At 41.2% G+C, this 17,475-nt stretch overlaps 1 protein-coding gene across 3 annotated transcripts; it reads left to right on the top strand.

Annotated features, from left to right (window-relative positions):
* Positions 1–301: 301 nt before the first annotated feature.
* stxbp3 (syntaxin binding protein 3) lies at positions 302–17,175 on the top strand. Of its 3 annotated transcripts, XM_063014883.1 has the most exons (20): positions 302–347; positions 1,653–1,702; positions 2,213–2,294; positions 2,917–2,993; positions 3,181–3,253; positions 4,394–4,494; positions 5,189–5,334; positions 6,450–6,543; positions 6,868–6,992; positions 7,495–7,593; positions 7,707–7,764; positions 7,865–7,930; positions 8,762–8,842; positions 8,967–9,102; positions 9,222–9,328; positions 10,050–10,151; positions 10,798–10,883; positions 11,923–12,068; positions 12,412–12,542; positions 16,738–17,175. In XM_063014883.1, exons 1-19 carry the CDS (start codon positions 302–304, stop codon positions 12,516–12,518), a joined length of 1,782 nt encoding a protein of 593 aa, XP_062870953.1. In that variant the 3' UTR covers positions 12,519–12,542; positions 16,738–17,175. The 3 variants fall into 3 exon arrangements, with proteins under 3 accessions (XP_062870953.1, XP_062870952.1, XP_062870954.1); XM_063014882.1 differs by lacking the exon at positions 16,738–17,175 and having other exon boundaries at positions 12,412–15,344; XM_063014884.1 differs by lacking the exons at positions 302–347; positions 16,738–17,175 and adding an exon at positions 368–484 and having other exon boundaries at positions 12,412–15,344.
* The last annotated feature ends 300 nt before the right edge of the window (positions 17,176–17,475 follow it).

Consider the following 17,475-nt stretch of genomic DNA (forward strand, 5'->3'; position numbering starts at 1 on the left):
TATATTATTCTTCTTATTATTATCATAATTTTATTATATTATTATTATTGTTGTTGTTTTGTTGTTGTTATTATTATTATTCTTATTATTATATTCTTATTATTATTATTATATTATTATTATTATTATTATTATATTATTATTATATTATTATTGTTGTTGTTGTTGTTGTTGTTGTTGTTATTATTATTATTATTATTTTGATTCACTCACGTGCCCGCGCATACACGCGCACGCGCGGTGCCGTAACCGACGTAATTACGTACGCTGAACGTGCGCGTAAAAACTCAGCAGACACAAGATGGCATCGGGAGGAGATCACGGGCTGAAGAATATAGTTTGGCAAAGCGAGTTTGTTTATGTTCTTTAAATGTATTTTAATGTTTTCAGCTGTAAAGATGCATTGGAGCCTTTTTAAGCCGCTGACATGCGTGAATTGTGAATAAACGCGCTATAAGACGAGAGACGGAAGTTTACAGTTTATGTGGGTTAATGGGAGCAACAGTTGGTTTCCTGTTCAGTGGTTTTAGAAACACACACACACACACACAATTAATATTATTAACATTATTATCATTACTATTATTAATACTACTATTATTATTATATTTCAGCTATGGAAGTGTATATGTATAGTGTCAGGACTGAAGTTGTCAGTCTGCACGAACTTTAGTTAGCATAGCATAGCTCGCTGTATGAAATGCATTAGTGTCAGCAGAAGCCAGTTATTTAACGGTATTCCGTACATTTATTTTGCAAATGCACATCACGGTAAAAACTCTGAATAACTGTCTGAAACTTACCTTTATTTACAGAGCTTGTTTGTTCGATATGAGACTTTAATAGAAAATTAATAGACAATATTTACTTGCTGTTTAGCTGTATGGAATACTGATACTGTTAACAGTAATCCATACAGGGCAGGTAAATCTTTACTCTGTATTGTTATTCTATCTTGTTTTTCTACCTTTCCTGCTGCAGTTTCTATTGATTATAGACTGTCATTCAGTCTTTTACATTACATTCTCGGCATTAACAAGACGCCTTTATCCAAAGCGACTTGCTTAGTATACAGTCTGAACAAATGAGGGTTAGGGGCCTTGCCTTGCTCAAGGGTCCAACAGCAGCAACCTGGCAGTGGTGTGGCTAGAACCAGCAACTGTCTAATTACTAGTCCAGTGCCTTAACCGCTGGGCTACAACTACCACCTTTTCTTACATTGCAAAGGTAAAATGGTTCTGGTGTAGAAAAAACAAGACGAATTTGGTACAACACCTGCTTTAAAACCTGGACTTGCGCCTGACTAAAGTTTGTCGTTAATCATTTGGTCCTGTTATCAGATGCTACAAAGATTAAGCCGCAAATACTGTAATTTAGGAGTAAAAAATACACTATATGGACAAAAGTATTGAGACACGCCCTCTAATAATTGAATTCATGTGTTTCAGCTGCAACAGTTGTTAACGGGTGAAATAAATCGACTATATAAAGGAAATTATATGCTTCCAACTTTGCAGCAACAGTTTAGGAAGGGCTTTTTCAAGCTTTCAGGTCTAGTTTTAGATAAATATTTGTATAACTTTTGCACCTTGCTGACTAAGTTGTGATTTGTTTGCTCTTATTGATTTTTTTGTTTTCTTCTGACCACACAGGAATAAAGGACACTATTATAGCCGACTGCAAAAAATCAGAAATATGGAAGGTATGTCTGTCTTGGCTCTAAACAACTACATGGCCAGAAGTATTTGGACACCTGACCATGGGCTTGCTGGACATTCTATTTAAAAAACAAATGGTATTAAAATAGAGTGACAGCCACTTTTCTGAGAAGGCTTCTTTCAGGACTTCTTACAGACATACTTTGAAGTATGTATGTGGGAGTTTGTACCCAGTCAGTCAAAAGAGCATTCGTATGGCTGAATACTGATGTTAGTCAAGAAAGCCTCAGGTCATGTTCAAATTCATTCCCAAGCTCCTGAGTGGGCCTGAGGTCAAGAATCTATAAAGAATCTCTTTGGCGGTCCCACCCTCAGACACAGCCCATCATGTCTGTCTAGGCACTGGCTGATTGATAGATCTCAGCGGTGGTGGGCTAGCACTTATGGCTGGACACTCTCAGGTCGAAGGTTAAGGCTTAACCTACCTGTGTTAATCAGGATTAATGTTTAATTTTATTGTGATTTTCTGTGTCTCTCTCATGTTGTTCCAACAGATAATGATGTTAGACAGTTTTACCACACGGCTCCTGTCAATGTGCTGCAACATGTCCGACCTGATGGCCGAAGGGATTACAAGTAAGTACCAGAAGAAAATAATAGGCTTGCCTGATAGTTACACAACATTTTTATGACTATGTTCCATATTTAAAAAAGAAATGTCTCCTCAGTTCGCCAGTCAGTTGAGATTAACTGATCTTTAGATGAACCTTTATTTGGTTTGTAGATGCCGCAGTGTATAGCACTGAAACTAATGATTTTTGTGCCATTTACAGTGTTTATAATCTGTAGATGATGAGTCTCAGAGTTTAGTTCACCTAAACAAACTGATGAATGTTTTCATAAATTATGGTCTTGTTTGAAATCAGTTGGCGCTTAGATGGGGCGCTAACCCACTAGTGCTGAGATTTTCGAGCTGAAATTGAAATCTCAGCATTGCTATTGGTCAGGCGGGCGCCTACAATCATGTACAATGTTAGGCTATGTCCGGGGAAGGGCGGGTCGTAGAGGACGAAGCCTTGCATCTTTGATCGCATGCTCACTGTATACTAGGAAACGGAGAAGAGTATGACTTGGAGCCGATCCCCTGTAAATGTGTGTAAACATCACAACATACTGTAGTGTAGCAGTGATTATCTCCAGATACTTTATTTACTTCAACTAACAACATGAATCTGTAATGATGTGTTCATATTTACAGTTGTGGAGGACTTGTTTAAAATCAGAGAGCCAGTCCCTGAGATGAAGGCTATATACTTCATATCCCCCACTGCTAAGGTCTTGTATTGCTTTATGATTGTTTTGCATCCTGTGTAAACTGTGTGCTCACAATAATATGATGTGAGTGTTTTTTTAAATAATACACTCACGGTCCCTCTGCTTCGTATTCATAGTGTGTTTTTTTTTTTTCTTTTTTTCTTTTTTTTTTTTTTTTTTTTCTTTTTTTTTTTTTTCTCTCTAACAGTGTGTAGATGCTTTCATCAACGACTTCAACCTCAAACCCCTGTACAAATCAGCATACGTCTACTTCACTGACTGTAAGTGCTAATCGTATCTATGGCAAGATTTACTATTGACTTTTCTCCACCAGAATCTTACATTTGCATCAGCTTTTATTTTCAAATCTTCCACCAGTCTGGCATCTGGTGTGGCTTTCTAGTTCCTTCAGTAACTGGAGAATTTTTAACCAAATACATACATAAATAAATGTAGTGTTTCTTCAGCAGAGCACTGCTTGCTCTTCGAGGGTATTGCCATTGTTTTTATCCAAAGAGACTTAGTTTTGTGACAGTATACTGTCTAAGCAATTGAGGGTTAAGGGCTTTGCTCAAGGGCTCAGCAGTGGCAACCTGGCAGTGGTGGGGCATGAACCAGCGGCCTTTCGATTACTAGTCCAGTACCTTAATTGCTAGGCTACAGCTGCCCTGACAATTGGTGAAAATGTGCTGAAGTGTTCAAAATTAGTGTGAGAACTGGAACGGACGGTCAAAAAGAGCTAATCTAAAGGTTTAGGCTGCTTACACATTATGTACTTTGTTCACCATGAGATTGGATGCTTATCCGCACTATTGAAAACAATCCACTCTATTGAATTACAGTATTAAAAGTTTATTTACATGAGGTTTTGTATGAAATGTATTTTACTTCTAAATAATAAAGCTGAACAATATTTTACTTTAAAACAATAAAGCTCTGACAACAGTTGTCATTTTACAGATGTGGAAAGAAAGCAAAAAAGGCTCATGGGTTCATGCAACATCAACAAAGTGTGAAGTAATTCTTATTAAAGAGCTATGAAGCCACAACACGCAATTCCAGATTTAAGAACAAAGAGTTAATTGCAGTCTAATCGTTACACAGTTTACTGCTTGCCAGTCGGTTCTGTTTGTGAAACTGTGAGAATCTAACTTTTATATAAACTATTTGTCTCATTGGTGGTGCTTTGAAAAGGTTACTGATAAACTGGGTCAAATCTTAATCAGATTAAAATTTGAGCTCGGTTTCACAATGTAAAAAAGGAGTGACAAAGCAGTGAATCCTCACCTCATTAGAACACAATGGCACAGCCTAGGCTAGGGTTCCTCTTTTAATACACTTTGTAAGACCAGTTCTTCTTATTCTAAATAGCAGGGATTTTAAGCCTAGTAAAGCTTTGTTGTTTTATTTTTGTTCTCCAGACTGCCCAGATGAGCTGTTTAACAAAATGAAGTCACTCTGTGGAAAACACATTAAAGTTTGTAAAGAGATCAACATTTCCTTCCTTCCAGTGGAGGCTCAAGTAAGTCAACACTTGTTCTCTGTATAATCTGTCTTTTTGGTTTGTTTTTTTCTTTTGTATTTCTTCTAGTGTCATTGTGTCCAGATGCGAGATCATAACTTCCTTCGCCACTCGCATCGCCCCTGTCCTGACCGAGCAGACCATCACGCACCCCCTCTGACATGAGTCTCACTGAGAGTCACATTAAATATGGACAGTAACATACTGCTATCTGTGAATCATCCGTCTCTCATGGAGGCGCCTCAACCAGCCAGCAGAGGATGCACTAGCAGTGCCTGCTGGACTCTCGACCAGCTCGATAGTGATCTGTGTCATTTCAGTGAACATCACACTAATTCATAAGGATGTTCTGATCCCAAGCTCAGGTGGCACAGCCATCCATCCATTGTCATGTGGGTGCCTAATCACATGCCCAGAGTAACATAACTTGTGGGACTTAATGTGGTTCAGTAGCTCTTTTTCTGTTCTGGCTATCTCATACACTTGCTCAGTGGTGATCATCTTCCTCCATGTGATTTACAGCAGTTTACTGATGCATTTGTTCTCAAAAGCTTAAATGCCTCATTTTACATATGTGGCTACTGGCCAAACCAAGGCTTTCTCTCGGTTGTCTTTTTTCCCAAATTCTCTTATTATTTGTGCAGTCCAGTGTATTGCATTATCTCTATTTGTGTGTGTGTGTGTGCGCACGCAGGTGTTTACCTGTGATAAACCTGAAGCCTTTAGGAGCATCTACTGCACTGAAAGTCAGGACCGAGCCCAGACTCTGGAGAACATTGCTGATCAGATTGTCGCTCTGTGCGGCACGTTGGATGAGTATCCCGGCGTCAGATACAAGAAGTGAGTGAACACACGCCGTTACACATCTGCAAACGGTAATAAACAGGTCTGTATGGAATACATGGATGCAAAGAGGCTTTATTGTCATTTCAGCTATATACAAGTACATACTGAAATAAAACAATACAAAAAAACAATGCAAAACAATACAATATACACAGTGTGAATAAAAAAAACAGTACAATAAATACAAGACTCATTTCTAATTTAAAGAGACCAAAGGGTACGGCTAGTACCGAGTAAGAAATTGGACACTAATATTGGACACTGAAATGGCAGCTGTGGGAATCTGTGCCCATTCAGCCAAATGAGTTTTTTGGCTCAAGAAAGCCTCAGCTGGCACCCAGGTGGTGCAGCGGGATGTTCCGCTAGCACACCAGCGCTGGGATTCTAAACTCCTAAGTTTGAATACTGGTCGGCTGGGTGCCCTCTAGCAGACAAAATTGGCCATTAAAGTCTGCCAGGTAGGTAAAAGACCGGACTGAATAGTGGGTGGGGTCTTCGACGCTGTGTAAGGACCCTGGTTAATAGCCCAAGGCGCTTGTACAAAAAGTTGAGGGGGAGCACACAGATCAGATCTGGCCTCACATGCAAATTCACCGAATGTGTGAGCGAATATGATGAAGGGGTCGGTGGACTGCACATCTGTCGGAGGGAGCGTGAGGCAGGCAAAAATACCCTCCTTGGACCTGACCTGAGTCTTCAGCAGCAGAAGACGAATTGACTTTACAAAGCATAATATATAAACAAAATAGCAAAAAAAAAGAAAGCCTTGTTGATGTTCCAGTTCATTCCATAGCTGCTCAGAGGGGCTGAGGTTATAGAGTCCATATATTGTCTATATTGTCCACATAGTGTATAATCATATGCCCAGGACTGTAAAAGAAATTGGGTCTGTCATGTGAACTGCCATAGATGCTAACATGACGTTTAATTAAACCAAACATCTCGTCTATGTCTCCTGCCGTAGGTTTGCTCATCAGGGGGGTTTTAGACCTGGAATCTGTCCATCGTAAAAATGTATACAGATAAATTTGACTGGACTTGACTTTTTAAAGGCTCTGCAGCAAATGCTTTGATTCTGATTTTGACTATGTACTGTTCTGTGTGTGCAGAGATTCAGGAGTGGATTATGCTAAATGGCTCGCTGAGATGGTGGACAAAAAACTGGCCCGACACTATGAGCTGGATGATGGCTGTACAAAAAAGGCACGGATTATTTTTCACACGTTATTCCACTCGTACTCTATTTTTCAACTTCATGAGAATAAATGAATGAACGAATGAATAAAACATGCCGTAATAGTGACAAGAACAAAGGCTATTATGTTTTGTTGTATCAAATACTGCCAGTGGATCAAAGAAATGCCGTTTTGACTCAGTTTACAGGACTTGTTTGATCCCCGCAGTTTTTTTTATTATTGTTTGAGTCCTGTAACCTGACTCGGGTATTTAATTGATTTCCATGATGCAGTCATACCCTGAAAGTAAAATTTTAGAACATAACCTCATCAGAACCTTTGTCATGTTTAGGAAAAGACCCAGGCTCAGCTGGTCATTGTGGACCGTGGCTTTGACCCTGTGAGCCCGATACTGCATGAGCTGACCTATCAGGCCATGGTGTATGATCTCATACCCATCGAGAGCGACGCTTACAGGTAAATAAATACACCATCTTACATAATACACTAAGTGGTCAGTTAATTAGGAACACCTAAACCATGACACCTTCACCAGACAAGCTTTATTGAGGTGGAAAAGTGAAGCTGCAAGGAGTTTAGGTGTGAAAGTGGACAAGTTTAAATACCTTAGAGAGGTGAAGAGAGTGCAGGCAGGATGGAGTGGGTGGTGTGGAGTGGCAAGAGTGATTTCTGATTGAAAGAGAAAGTCTGTGAGACAGTAGTGAGTCCTGCTATGTTGTACCATGAAACTGCTGATTAAAAGCCAGGAAAGGGAGCTGGAGGTGGCAGAGATGAAGATGCTGAGATTTTCGTTGGGAGTGATTAGGATGGACTAATGTTTTGTGGCGAGACGGTGCAGCTAGTCTGCGGCTCTGCTTGGCCAGCGCGGGCGTGGTGCGATCTGCGCTGAACTGTGCATGGTGTTAGAATGCCACTGCCAGTAAACACCAGTAAGCTGAACTGTTGTTTTATGTTCCAGGTACAAAGGCAAGGATGGTTCAGTGAAAGAAGCTCAGCTGAATGACGGCGACCCTCTGTGGGTCAGACTGCGTCACAAGCACATCGCCGACGTCACCTCGTGAGTAACTGAACCCAAAAGTTTGACAAAGATGTCCAGTAGGATTAAAGGTGTTGTCCAGCTCCACCCAGCAGATAAGGATCAGTGGATTATTCATCTTTTTTTTATCCTAGGCTTATCCCCAAACTGTTGAAGGAGATCTCTGCCACCAAAAAACAGTCTGACGGGAAGGTACGTCCCTCTCTGACTCTCTCTCTCCTGATCTAAACCTGTTCTCTGTGTCTCTCACCGGGCTGACCCGAGACGTGTGTGTTTTGGTTTCTGTTGGCAGATGTCGATTGGAAGTTTGGCCAATGTCATGAAGCAGATGCCTGCGTTCCGTAAACAGATCGCTCAGGTACGCAGCACCCTGAGACCTGGTGTCACCGCAAGTCCCCGATAAACTTCTGGTTTCACACTAGCCACATATTTCTTTCTCTTTAAGTGGTGCAGTTAAATTAAGGGAATAATCCAACATGAATCGATGTGGCCGTATACGGTGATGTATTGTTTACATTTATGACTTCATGCAGGGTTAAGCGCTTTGCTCAGGGGTCCACCATTGGCCAAGCAACATTGTCACCTTGAATCACTATTCCAGTGCTTTAATCACTTAGCTACAACCATTAGTGGCCCTGTTGAAGGCAAATAAATGCACATCCAATGAAGTCTCGAGAAATCCGCAGATCTATTGCTGGAGCAGGTGCCTCAACCAGACAGCAGAGGCCACTGTTGTACTGTGGCAAAAAAAACAATTGTTGCCAATGGAGTCAGTGTGGGCACCGGGACAGTCAACGGCACAGCTGAGATTCCAGCTCTGATGAGGTAATGGTGGGCTACTGCATTAGACCGTTTTGGATGGATGAAAATGATATAATTATAAAGGGGACAGTGTTAGCCCAATGGACTAGTACTCAGAAGGTTGCCGATTCAAGCCCCACCACCGCCAGATCGCCACTGCTGGGCCCTTGAGCAAGGTCCTTAACCCTCAGTTACTCAAAAAAAAAGAAAAATAAGAACGTGTTAAGTGAAAATTGTAAGTCGCTTTGGATAAAAGCGTCTGCTAAATGCTGAAAATGTAAATGAAAATGTGAATAAAGCTCTAGTATTACAGAACTCTTTCTGGCATTAAAACGAATTAATCATAACTGTTCCTGTCTGTTCCGTGACTGTTTCTGTCTCCCATTAGAAAACAGTTCACCTCACGCTGACTGAGGACTGCATGAACAAGTTCCAGGAGTCAGTGGAGAAGTTGTGCAAAGCAGAGCAGGTATAAAGACATCTCTAAAAAAAAAAAAAAAAAGCAGAAACGTTGCACAGAATTAAGCTCTATATAGCCAAAAATATACCACCCATACCCCTCTCCCAAACAACATGCATCTGTGTGCATACAGGACCTGGCCGTCGGTTCGGATGTCGAGGGGCAGAAGGTAAAGGACCCGATGAGGACTCTGCTGCCCGTCCTTCTGCACGATCACAGCGATCTTGAGAAGATCCGAGCCGTTCTGCTCTACATCTTCAGTCTCAACGGTGCGTCTGGTCACCCAGTGGTGCTTCTTCTTATAGCTGGGTTTTTAAGCATGTCTGCTATTAAAGATGTTATGATATTAATCAAGCTCTGACTACTCTGTGTGTTTATCTGAATGCAGGAACGACCGAGGAGAATCTAAATAAATTAATTCAGCATGTGAGGATCGAGAAGGAGCGCGAGTACATCACCAACTGGAAAGCGCTGGGTGTCCCCATCATTTCTTCTGTGAGGAATTTTTATCCTGTTGGTTCTTCTGTTTATCCTCTTCTTGCTTGCTTTTGTCTCTCTGACTTAATTTCTTCTGTCCTGTTTTGCTTTTATTTTTTTTTCATCTTCAATTTTTCTGTCATTCCTACACTGTGGCCAAAAGTATTTGGACATAGTACTTGACCATGAGCTTGCTGGACAGCGTATTTCAAAATCAAATGCTGTTTAAAAAGAGTGATCTCTATTTAGCTTGTGATCTCGCCTGAGAAATATGTCTGTGGGAATTTGTGCTAACTCAGTTAAAGGAGCATTTGTGCTTATTATGGCTGCACGCTGATGCTGGTCAAGAAAGCCTCAACTGATGTTCCAGTTCATTCCAAAGCTGTTCAGTGGGGCTGAGGTCAGCGCAGGTTCTTTAAACCGAGCTTTTCTTTAAGTATTTAGAGCTTGCTTTGTGCACAGGGGCTGAAACAGGAAAGAGCCTTCCCTAAACTGTTTTAACAGTTCAGTTTTCCCTCATTTTCCAGTTTAAACAATGAGTGGTTGTATCATTTTTTCTTTCACTGGCTTGAATGCATCTATTATCTGTCTTCGTTTCTCTTTTGCTTGTAGCTCATTCGTCCTTTTAATCACTCATTCGTCCTTTTAATCATCCTTATGTTTTATATTCATTTGTTCCTTTTGTCTGTTTGGCACTAGCAGATTTACCTGATGCATATTTTTCTCTTCATTTTTCCAGCCGAGCCTGTTCTCGTTCAAGAAGATGATTCGAAGAGATCGCTCCCAGGAGGAAGTGTACAACCTCTCTCGTTGGACACCCATCATTAAAGATGTGATGGAGGTGAGCTGTGCACACAGTCCATTAAACTTAATAGATTAGTGTTCCTAATTTTCATATTTATTACAAATTCAAGGTGCTGACATAGAATTGGGGCTTAACTGTGGAAACATGTGACTGGCTACAGATTTCAGCATTTATTTTGAGTAGTGTGCAAGTGTTTGGCTGCTGAAAGGAGACAGAAGTTCACATCACTAGTAAAGCTATTGTTCATGATGCCACTTATTAATTTTAACCTGCCCTTTTATTGAATGACTGTAAAATAAGTCGCAGTTCATTCAAGTTTTAAATTTCTAAATGTTCTTAAGGAAATAACAGTATTGGGCACTTAGGTGGCACACTGGTCTAACACACCAGCCCACCACTGCCGAGATCCTGAGCGCTCAAGTTCCAGTCTCAGCTCTGCTTCCAATCTCATGTCCGCGTTTACACAGACGTGGTTGGCTAAGGTGTCTGAGGGTGGCATGGTCAGAGCATGACACTCTGGAAGTTACTGATCCCTGCGTAAACTCGTCTTGGGCATGTGAAAAGAAACGGTGGCTACAAGGGGAGTGTTAGGTACAGTGATGGAAATACAACTGGATTTGACCAGATTTGCAGAAGTAATAACTGTATTGTTTAAACAACCTGGTTTGTGTTTGTGTTGCAGGATGTGGTGGAAAATAAACTGGACTCGAGAGACTGGCCGCACGTGTCCGAGTGTCCTTCTGCATGGAATGGATCCAGAGCTGTTAGGTAGCCAGCAACAAGTCTTCTCAATCTTTACACCCCATGGAGTAATATAATACATATGTGTAGAAGTAGATTCAGTAGAAAAGCTTTTCTCTATAATCTCCAGTTTAACTTACTAACCCTAAAAGAATGGGAGCTCTGGTGGCGCACACCAATGCTGGGATCTTGAGTTCGAATCTCAGCTCTGTTATTGGCCTGCCACTTGATTTGCTGTGTGTCTGTTGGGGGGGAGATAATGACTGAAACAGGGTTCCTAATCGCTGGGCCAGTTACAACCTGATTCTGCCCTGTGCACAAAACAAGCTCTATAAGGTTTTGGAATGAACTGGAACACAATTGAGACTTTCTTGACCAACATCAGTGCCCAGCCATACAAATGCTCTTTTTTTTGTCTTTAATTTCCTTCGGATTTAATGAAGTGTCTGTCTGTCTGTCTGTTTATTTATTTGTCTGTCTATCTGTCTGTCTATCTACCTACCTATCTGTCTATCTATCTGTCTGTCTATCTGTCTGTCTATCTACCTACCTATCTGTCTGTCTATCTATCTGTCTGTATATCTCTGTCTGTCTATCTACCTACCTGTCTATCTGTGTGTCTATATATCTGTCTGTCTACCTACCTATCTGTCTGTCTATCTGTCTATCTATCTATCTATCTATCTGTCTGTCTACCTATCTGTCTGTCCGTTTGTCTGTCTATCTATCTTTTGACCGAACAAGTCACAAATTCCCACAGACATACTAGCTTCATAGCGTATATCACTATATCATTTAAGGTTCCATATTCTAAAGCATAGTTTGGGCCTAACTAGTATTATCTAGTAAGTAAAAATCCCCAAAAGTCTGTTTCTGTAAGACTAAATTAAACTTGATAACCAGTTTTAGAAAAATAAAATCCCACTTATCCTGGATTTAGTCGTGATTTATGTTTGAGTCGTCTTGTGTGTCAAGTGCAATCTGCTAGCATATAACACGAAGCCAGAAGAGTACATTTAGCCTGGTGCTTGCTTTGGTTTTGACAAACATGAACCTTCTCTCCCAGTGCAAGACAGAAAAAGCCGGGCTCTCAGGACGACTACAGAAACGGCTCCCGCATCATCATCTTCGTCCTGGGCGGGGTCAGCTACTCTGAGATGCGCTCTGCTTATGAGGTCACGGAGGCCAGCAAGTCCTGCACGGTCATCATCGGTCAGTACCTGATGATAATCGAACAGCAGCCGTTTGCATGTTTATGAAACTGCGACGTTTATCATGTTGCCTTTGTTTTGTGCAAATATGTTTATAATCGCATGGTTTTTACCTTTAGTTCAAATTGGACTGATCTATTTTGACAGTAGTGTCTATGCAGTGTGGTATTTTATATCATGGTAAAAATAGTGACTCATGGTTTTTTTTCTCCAAGCATGGATCCTTTTAACTCCAAAACCACAATGCAAAGTGTGGAAATGTCAAGGTGTCTGAATAGATTCTGAATCTGTTGTATCTCCTATCATCGTTCCTTAGCTTGCTGCTGTTTATTTTTTTTTAATAGGTTCTACTCACATGCTGACTCCAGCCAAACTTCTGAAGGACATACGAGACCTGAACAAAAAACCCATGGAGAAATTCACGACAGAGGATGAGACCCACAGGAGCTAAACGGAGAGACACTGAAGACCCCTTGTAAACTCTTAATAGCCTCTTCATCTCTTTTCTTCTCTAACTCCAAACATACAGCACTCAGCTTCTCTGACAGAGAACAAAGTGAGCACAATGTGATCAAACTAACACACTGATCCAGGACCCCTGAGTGCTCGACCTGTTCATATAGGTTTAACTAACATCAGACTTTAAACCTACTACTACTGCTAACCTGCGTCTGATCAGAGTAATGTTGTTACTCTTATTAACAAAAGTATTGGGACACCCCTTTTAATTACTGAACTTGTGTTTCGGCCACAGCCATTGCTAACAGGTGTAACAAATCAGTTATATAAACATAATTACATGCTTCCAGCTTTGCAGCAAGGGTGGGGAAGGCTCTGTCCTGTTCTAGCATGTCTGTCCAAGCTCTATAAAGACCTAAAGAAAAGGTCAGAGCCCTGACCTTGGCCCCACTAAACAGCTTTGGAATAAACTGGAACATCAACTAAGGCTTTCTTGACCAAGATCAGTGTCCATCCATTCAAATACTTGTCCAAATGGACATAAATTCCTACAGTCATACTTCAAAGTCTTGTGGGAGGCCTTCTTAAAAAAAGGATGTTGTTATAGCTGAAAAGATTACATGTCCAACGAGCTCATGGTCATGTGTCCGAATACTTTCGGCGTTACAGTATAATTGCCAAAACATTGCTGTGTGATTTTTGGTTGTACTGGAGCTATGAGGCTAATGTAGCTTACATGTAAAGGCTGTGATATGCCTCCTCAGAAATGAGTCTAAGGGCAGCCTGAAGCGAATGTTAGAAAACCCCTTTACTTTTTAGTGTCCATTAAAACTGTAGGCCATCCAAACTGCCACCAAAAAATACTGTGGCTCGGGCCAGCCGTCATCAGCCAGCGTGGGTGAAGTCCAGTGCAGATGCATTGAAAATGACCGAATTGGGAGCAAAGAATCACTTCTAAAGTACTATGTGGAGTGATAGCAGCTTTTGTGATGAAAAGAAACAGGGACACCAGCTACTAGCTTCCAATATTTTCTCTTTCTTCACACATTATTTCTCTCCAGTGCAAAACTAAAGTAGAACATCAAACAACAAACATGTCTTGGCTAATGGATTCCATAAGGAGGAAGGGAAAATTGTGTATATTTAATGTCAGAACAAATAATGATATTTTTTCTGCTTGGTTATGTTTCTTCTGATGCATTTCTGATGCAATAATGTAAGTATTTCATAGATAGATTATGTAAGTATAGCGCTATCCTGCGCTCACCTACTCTAACAGTCGTCCTACACATTTCTGTATCTATTTGTGCCTTCAAGAAAATGCTGTTCGGGTTTAAACAGCCACGTTTCTCTAACAATGTCTGCATGGCTTATTTAACTACTTAACAAAGGGCTCGCTTCATAACCAGGTTTGTTCATTTCTCTTTCTATTTTATGGCATCTCCCATGTTTTTATTTAAAGGTCGCCACAGCGGATTATTCAGGTCCACATACCAGACAGCACAGTTTTTACACAGATGCCCTTACTGGCACAATCCTCTTATTTCTGTCCGGGCCTGGGAACTGCACTGAGAGTGCACTGACAGATGCACCTCCCAGTAGCTAGACTGTTTTGCAAACAGTGTTATTGCCTACAAAGGGTCTTGCACTATTTTCTATAATTCCACCATCTTTCATGCAGGCAGCTCCGACCGCCCCCCTTCCAACAGATACAGCCAGTCATGTCTGTGTGGGGACCTGCCAGCCTGTCCATAACACAGCAAAGATTCAAACTCTGATCACCTTTGTTCCTTTTACTTGTAAGAAGGCGGCACGGTGGCTAAGTGGGTAGCACTGTCGCCTTACAGCGAGAAGGTCCTGTGTTCGATTTCCAGGTTGGGCTGTCTGGGTAGTTTCTGTATGGAGTTTGCATGTTCTCCCCGTGTCGGTGTGGGTTTCCTCCGGGTGCTCCGGTTTCCTCCCACAGTCCAAAGACATGTAAGTGAGGTGAATTGGAGACACTAAATTGTCCAAGACTGTGTTCGATATAACCTTGTGACCTGATGAATCTTGTGTAATGAGTAACTACCGTTCCTGTCATGAATGTAACCAAAAGTGTAAAACATGACCTTAAAATCCTAAAAAACAAACAAACTTGTAAGAAACAATGTTACACCTAACTGACATGTTTTGGACGTTCATACTCATGCAGACATGATTTACCATTGATTTCCCGGCTGCATTCAAACTGCATTATGTCCTACATAGAGTGTAGCTACTAGGACATCATATTTAGTTCAGTATTCAAGTCTATAATGCTCTGATGTTGCATCTGTTACATAATAAACATAAAGAGATTTTATCCTACAGTGCTTTAGTGCTTACGCAACACGGCCAAAAGTGTGTGGACACCCTGTTTAATCTGTGAGCCTAACAACCTTAGAGCCCTTAGAACGTTTAGTAAAGTCCAGGTCTTACAAATGGCTTTAATTTAGTGGGTACAAATTCCCAGAGACATACTCCAAACTCCTTTGGAAGGCTTTACTAGATGTCTGGAGGCTGCTATAACCGCAGGGTGAAGGACAGATCAGAACATCAAATCAATACCCGTGGTTTTTTAATGTAATGTCCATAAAGTTTATGGCTGGGTGGCCAGATACTTTTGGTCAAATAGTTTATAAACACTTCTGGACTTTGACTTTTGTGCCTTGTTTGAAATAATTGCCTAGCAAATGTACATGCTTGTTGCTGTGTTACAGTGTAGTACCTTTTAACAAATGTAATTATTTCCATAACCTTTGTTTGAACAACTGACAAATAAATGAATGTCGTTCAGTTATCACATTTCTTTGTGTTATATTTATCACATTTCTTTGAGGCCCTGAAGGAAACCCATGCACACACAGACACAGGCTACCCACTGCCCCAACAGATTATGATCATTATTATTTTACAGATTTAGGTTTCATTTAAATTACCGTTTCATATTGAAGTGAAGCTAAACCTGCTGAGACGTTGCAGTGTAATCAGATTTTAGCACAACGCCTGGTCCATTCAAGTGTAGATATCTAATTTATTCAGACTTTGAGCACTTCTGTTCATTTAGAAGATTTGCAAGAGAAACCCAGTAAACAAAAAACAGCAATAAGCAAGAACAAGAAGCTAATAAAACAAAGCTGATAAACTGTAGCTGTAATGGAACTTGCAGTGGTGCAATGTGTGGTAAAGCTCTTTATTAAGGACCTTCAGGACCAAACAAGCCACAGAATCTAAGATGGTAAAATTTGCTGCTACAACTGCGGTCTCTGCTGGCCGGATGATGCTCCTGCAGGAGCGTGAAATGTTCTCAGATACTACTGTAGTATAGTAGTGTGTGTGATCCTGACTGGATCTCTTCAGTCAGGCTGTATGATCGTTTCTGCTTTATGCTGCTGCCACTGCCACATGGATTAATGGCACTGGAATAGTGGTTAGACAGTTGCTGGTTCAAGGCCCACCACTGCCAAGTTGCCACTGCCAAGTTGCCACTGTTGGTCGCCCGAGCCAGGCCCTTATGGCCCTTAACCCTTAGTTTCTTGGATTGTATTCAGGCACAGTTTGTAAGTTGATTTGGTTAAAAGTGTCTGCTGAATACTGTAAAATGCCACAAGACTGCGCATATGCTTCTCAAGGCTGTAGCCATAAACTGAACATTGAACGTGGGGTTTGGGTAGGGGTAGGGGTAGGGGATGGGGATCCTGCCATTCTAAAGCATTCCTGGCATATCAACAACTAATGGAAACACTGACAGATCCTAACGTTCCAGCATTTTTCCCAGCGTCGTACCATTTTAATGGCATCAGCAAAAATGTTTTTGGTTGAGCACGTAGCCACTGATGCACAGCACATTATCCCACAGCATCATCACATGAAAATCTTCTTCCCCTTAAAGCTTCTTTGAGCGTCCAAAAAGGTGGAAATCGGATGCCGCTAAATCCGGGCTATAAGCTTTTTCTCAGTCTCTCAGACACGACAGATTACTACTCCTCTCACCCTCACCGATTCTAACCAAAATATAAAAGTGCGGAAACTTTTTGAGGATCCCATGTGTATATAATTTTTACATCAGTATCTATTTCCTCGGCTGCTGCCGTTAGGGGTCGCCGGTGGATCGCGATCCGCATTATTAATTTGGCACCGTTTTTTTTTTACGATGACTGCCCTTCCTGACACAACCCTCCCTATTTTTCCAGGCTTGGGACCAGCACTACGATGCACTGGTTTATGCATCCTAGCGGCCAGATACCTATAGGACAATTCAGTGTCTCCAATTAACCTGACTGCATGTGTTTGGACTGTGGGAGAAAACCGGAGCTCCCAGAGGAAACCCACGCAGACACAGGGAGAACATGCAAACGCCGCACAGAAAGGACCCAGACCGCCACACCAGGGGATCGAACCCAGGACCTTCTTGCTGTGATCACATCAGTATATTGGGAGGCATTCTGAATAGTAGGGGCTGTTTATATTATAATGTGATTACAGCCGTGCACTACTCCCAGTAAAGTGACCTGTGTGTCTTCATGTTTTTAATGTAAAATAAGTGGGCTTTTATTTTAATATCATATAGTTCAGTGTTTCTCAACCTTTTTTCAGTCACGGCACCCCATTAAAAGTATTCAAAATCTCGAGTCACCCCAGTCAAAAATTTATTAAAAAACTTACACTCTGCATCCCTCGGACTGCTAACACACAAAAACACTACAGGGAAGAGACATACTGTGGTTGCATTGCATTAAGTTTTACAAAAATCCTCTCTTGTGCAGAGATGTACCTGTGTTTGTTTCTGCTTTAAAACATACGCGCCATGAACCAATCAGATTTAACATCATCAAGAAGTTTATAGTTTATTTCTCAATTATTTGTCATTTTACCACTAGCACTGCTCATTGTCTGCATGTTCTCTCTGTAGCTCGGTTACGGCTCTCAAA

Source organism: Trichomycterus rosablanca, chromosome 19 (assembly GCF_030014385.1).
Source record: "Trichomycterus rosablanca isolate fTriRos1 chromosome 19, fTriRos1.hap1, whole genome shotgun sequence".
In the NCBI taxonomy this organism is placed as follows: Eukaryota; Metazoa; Chordata; class Actinopteri; order Siluriformes; family Trichomycteridae; genus Trichomycterus; species Trichomycterus rosablanca.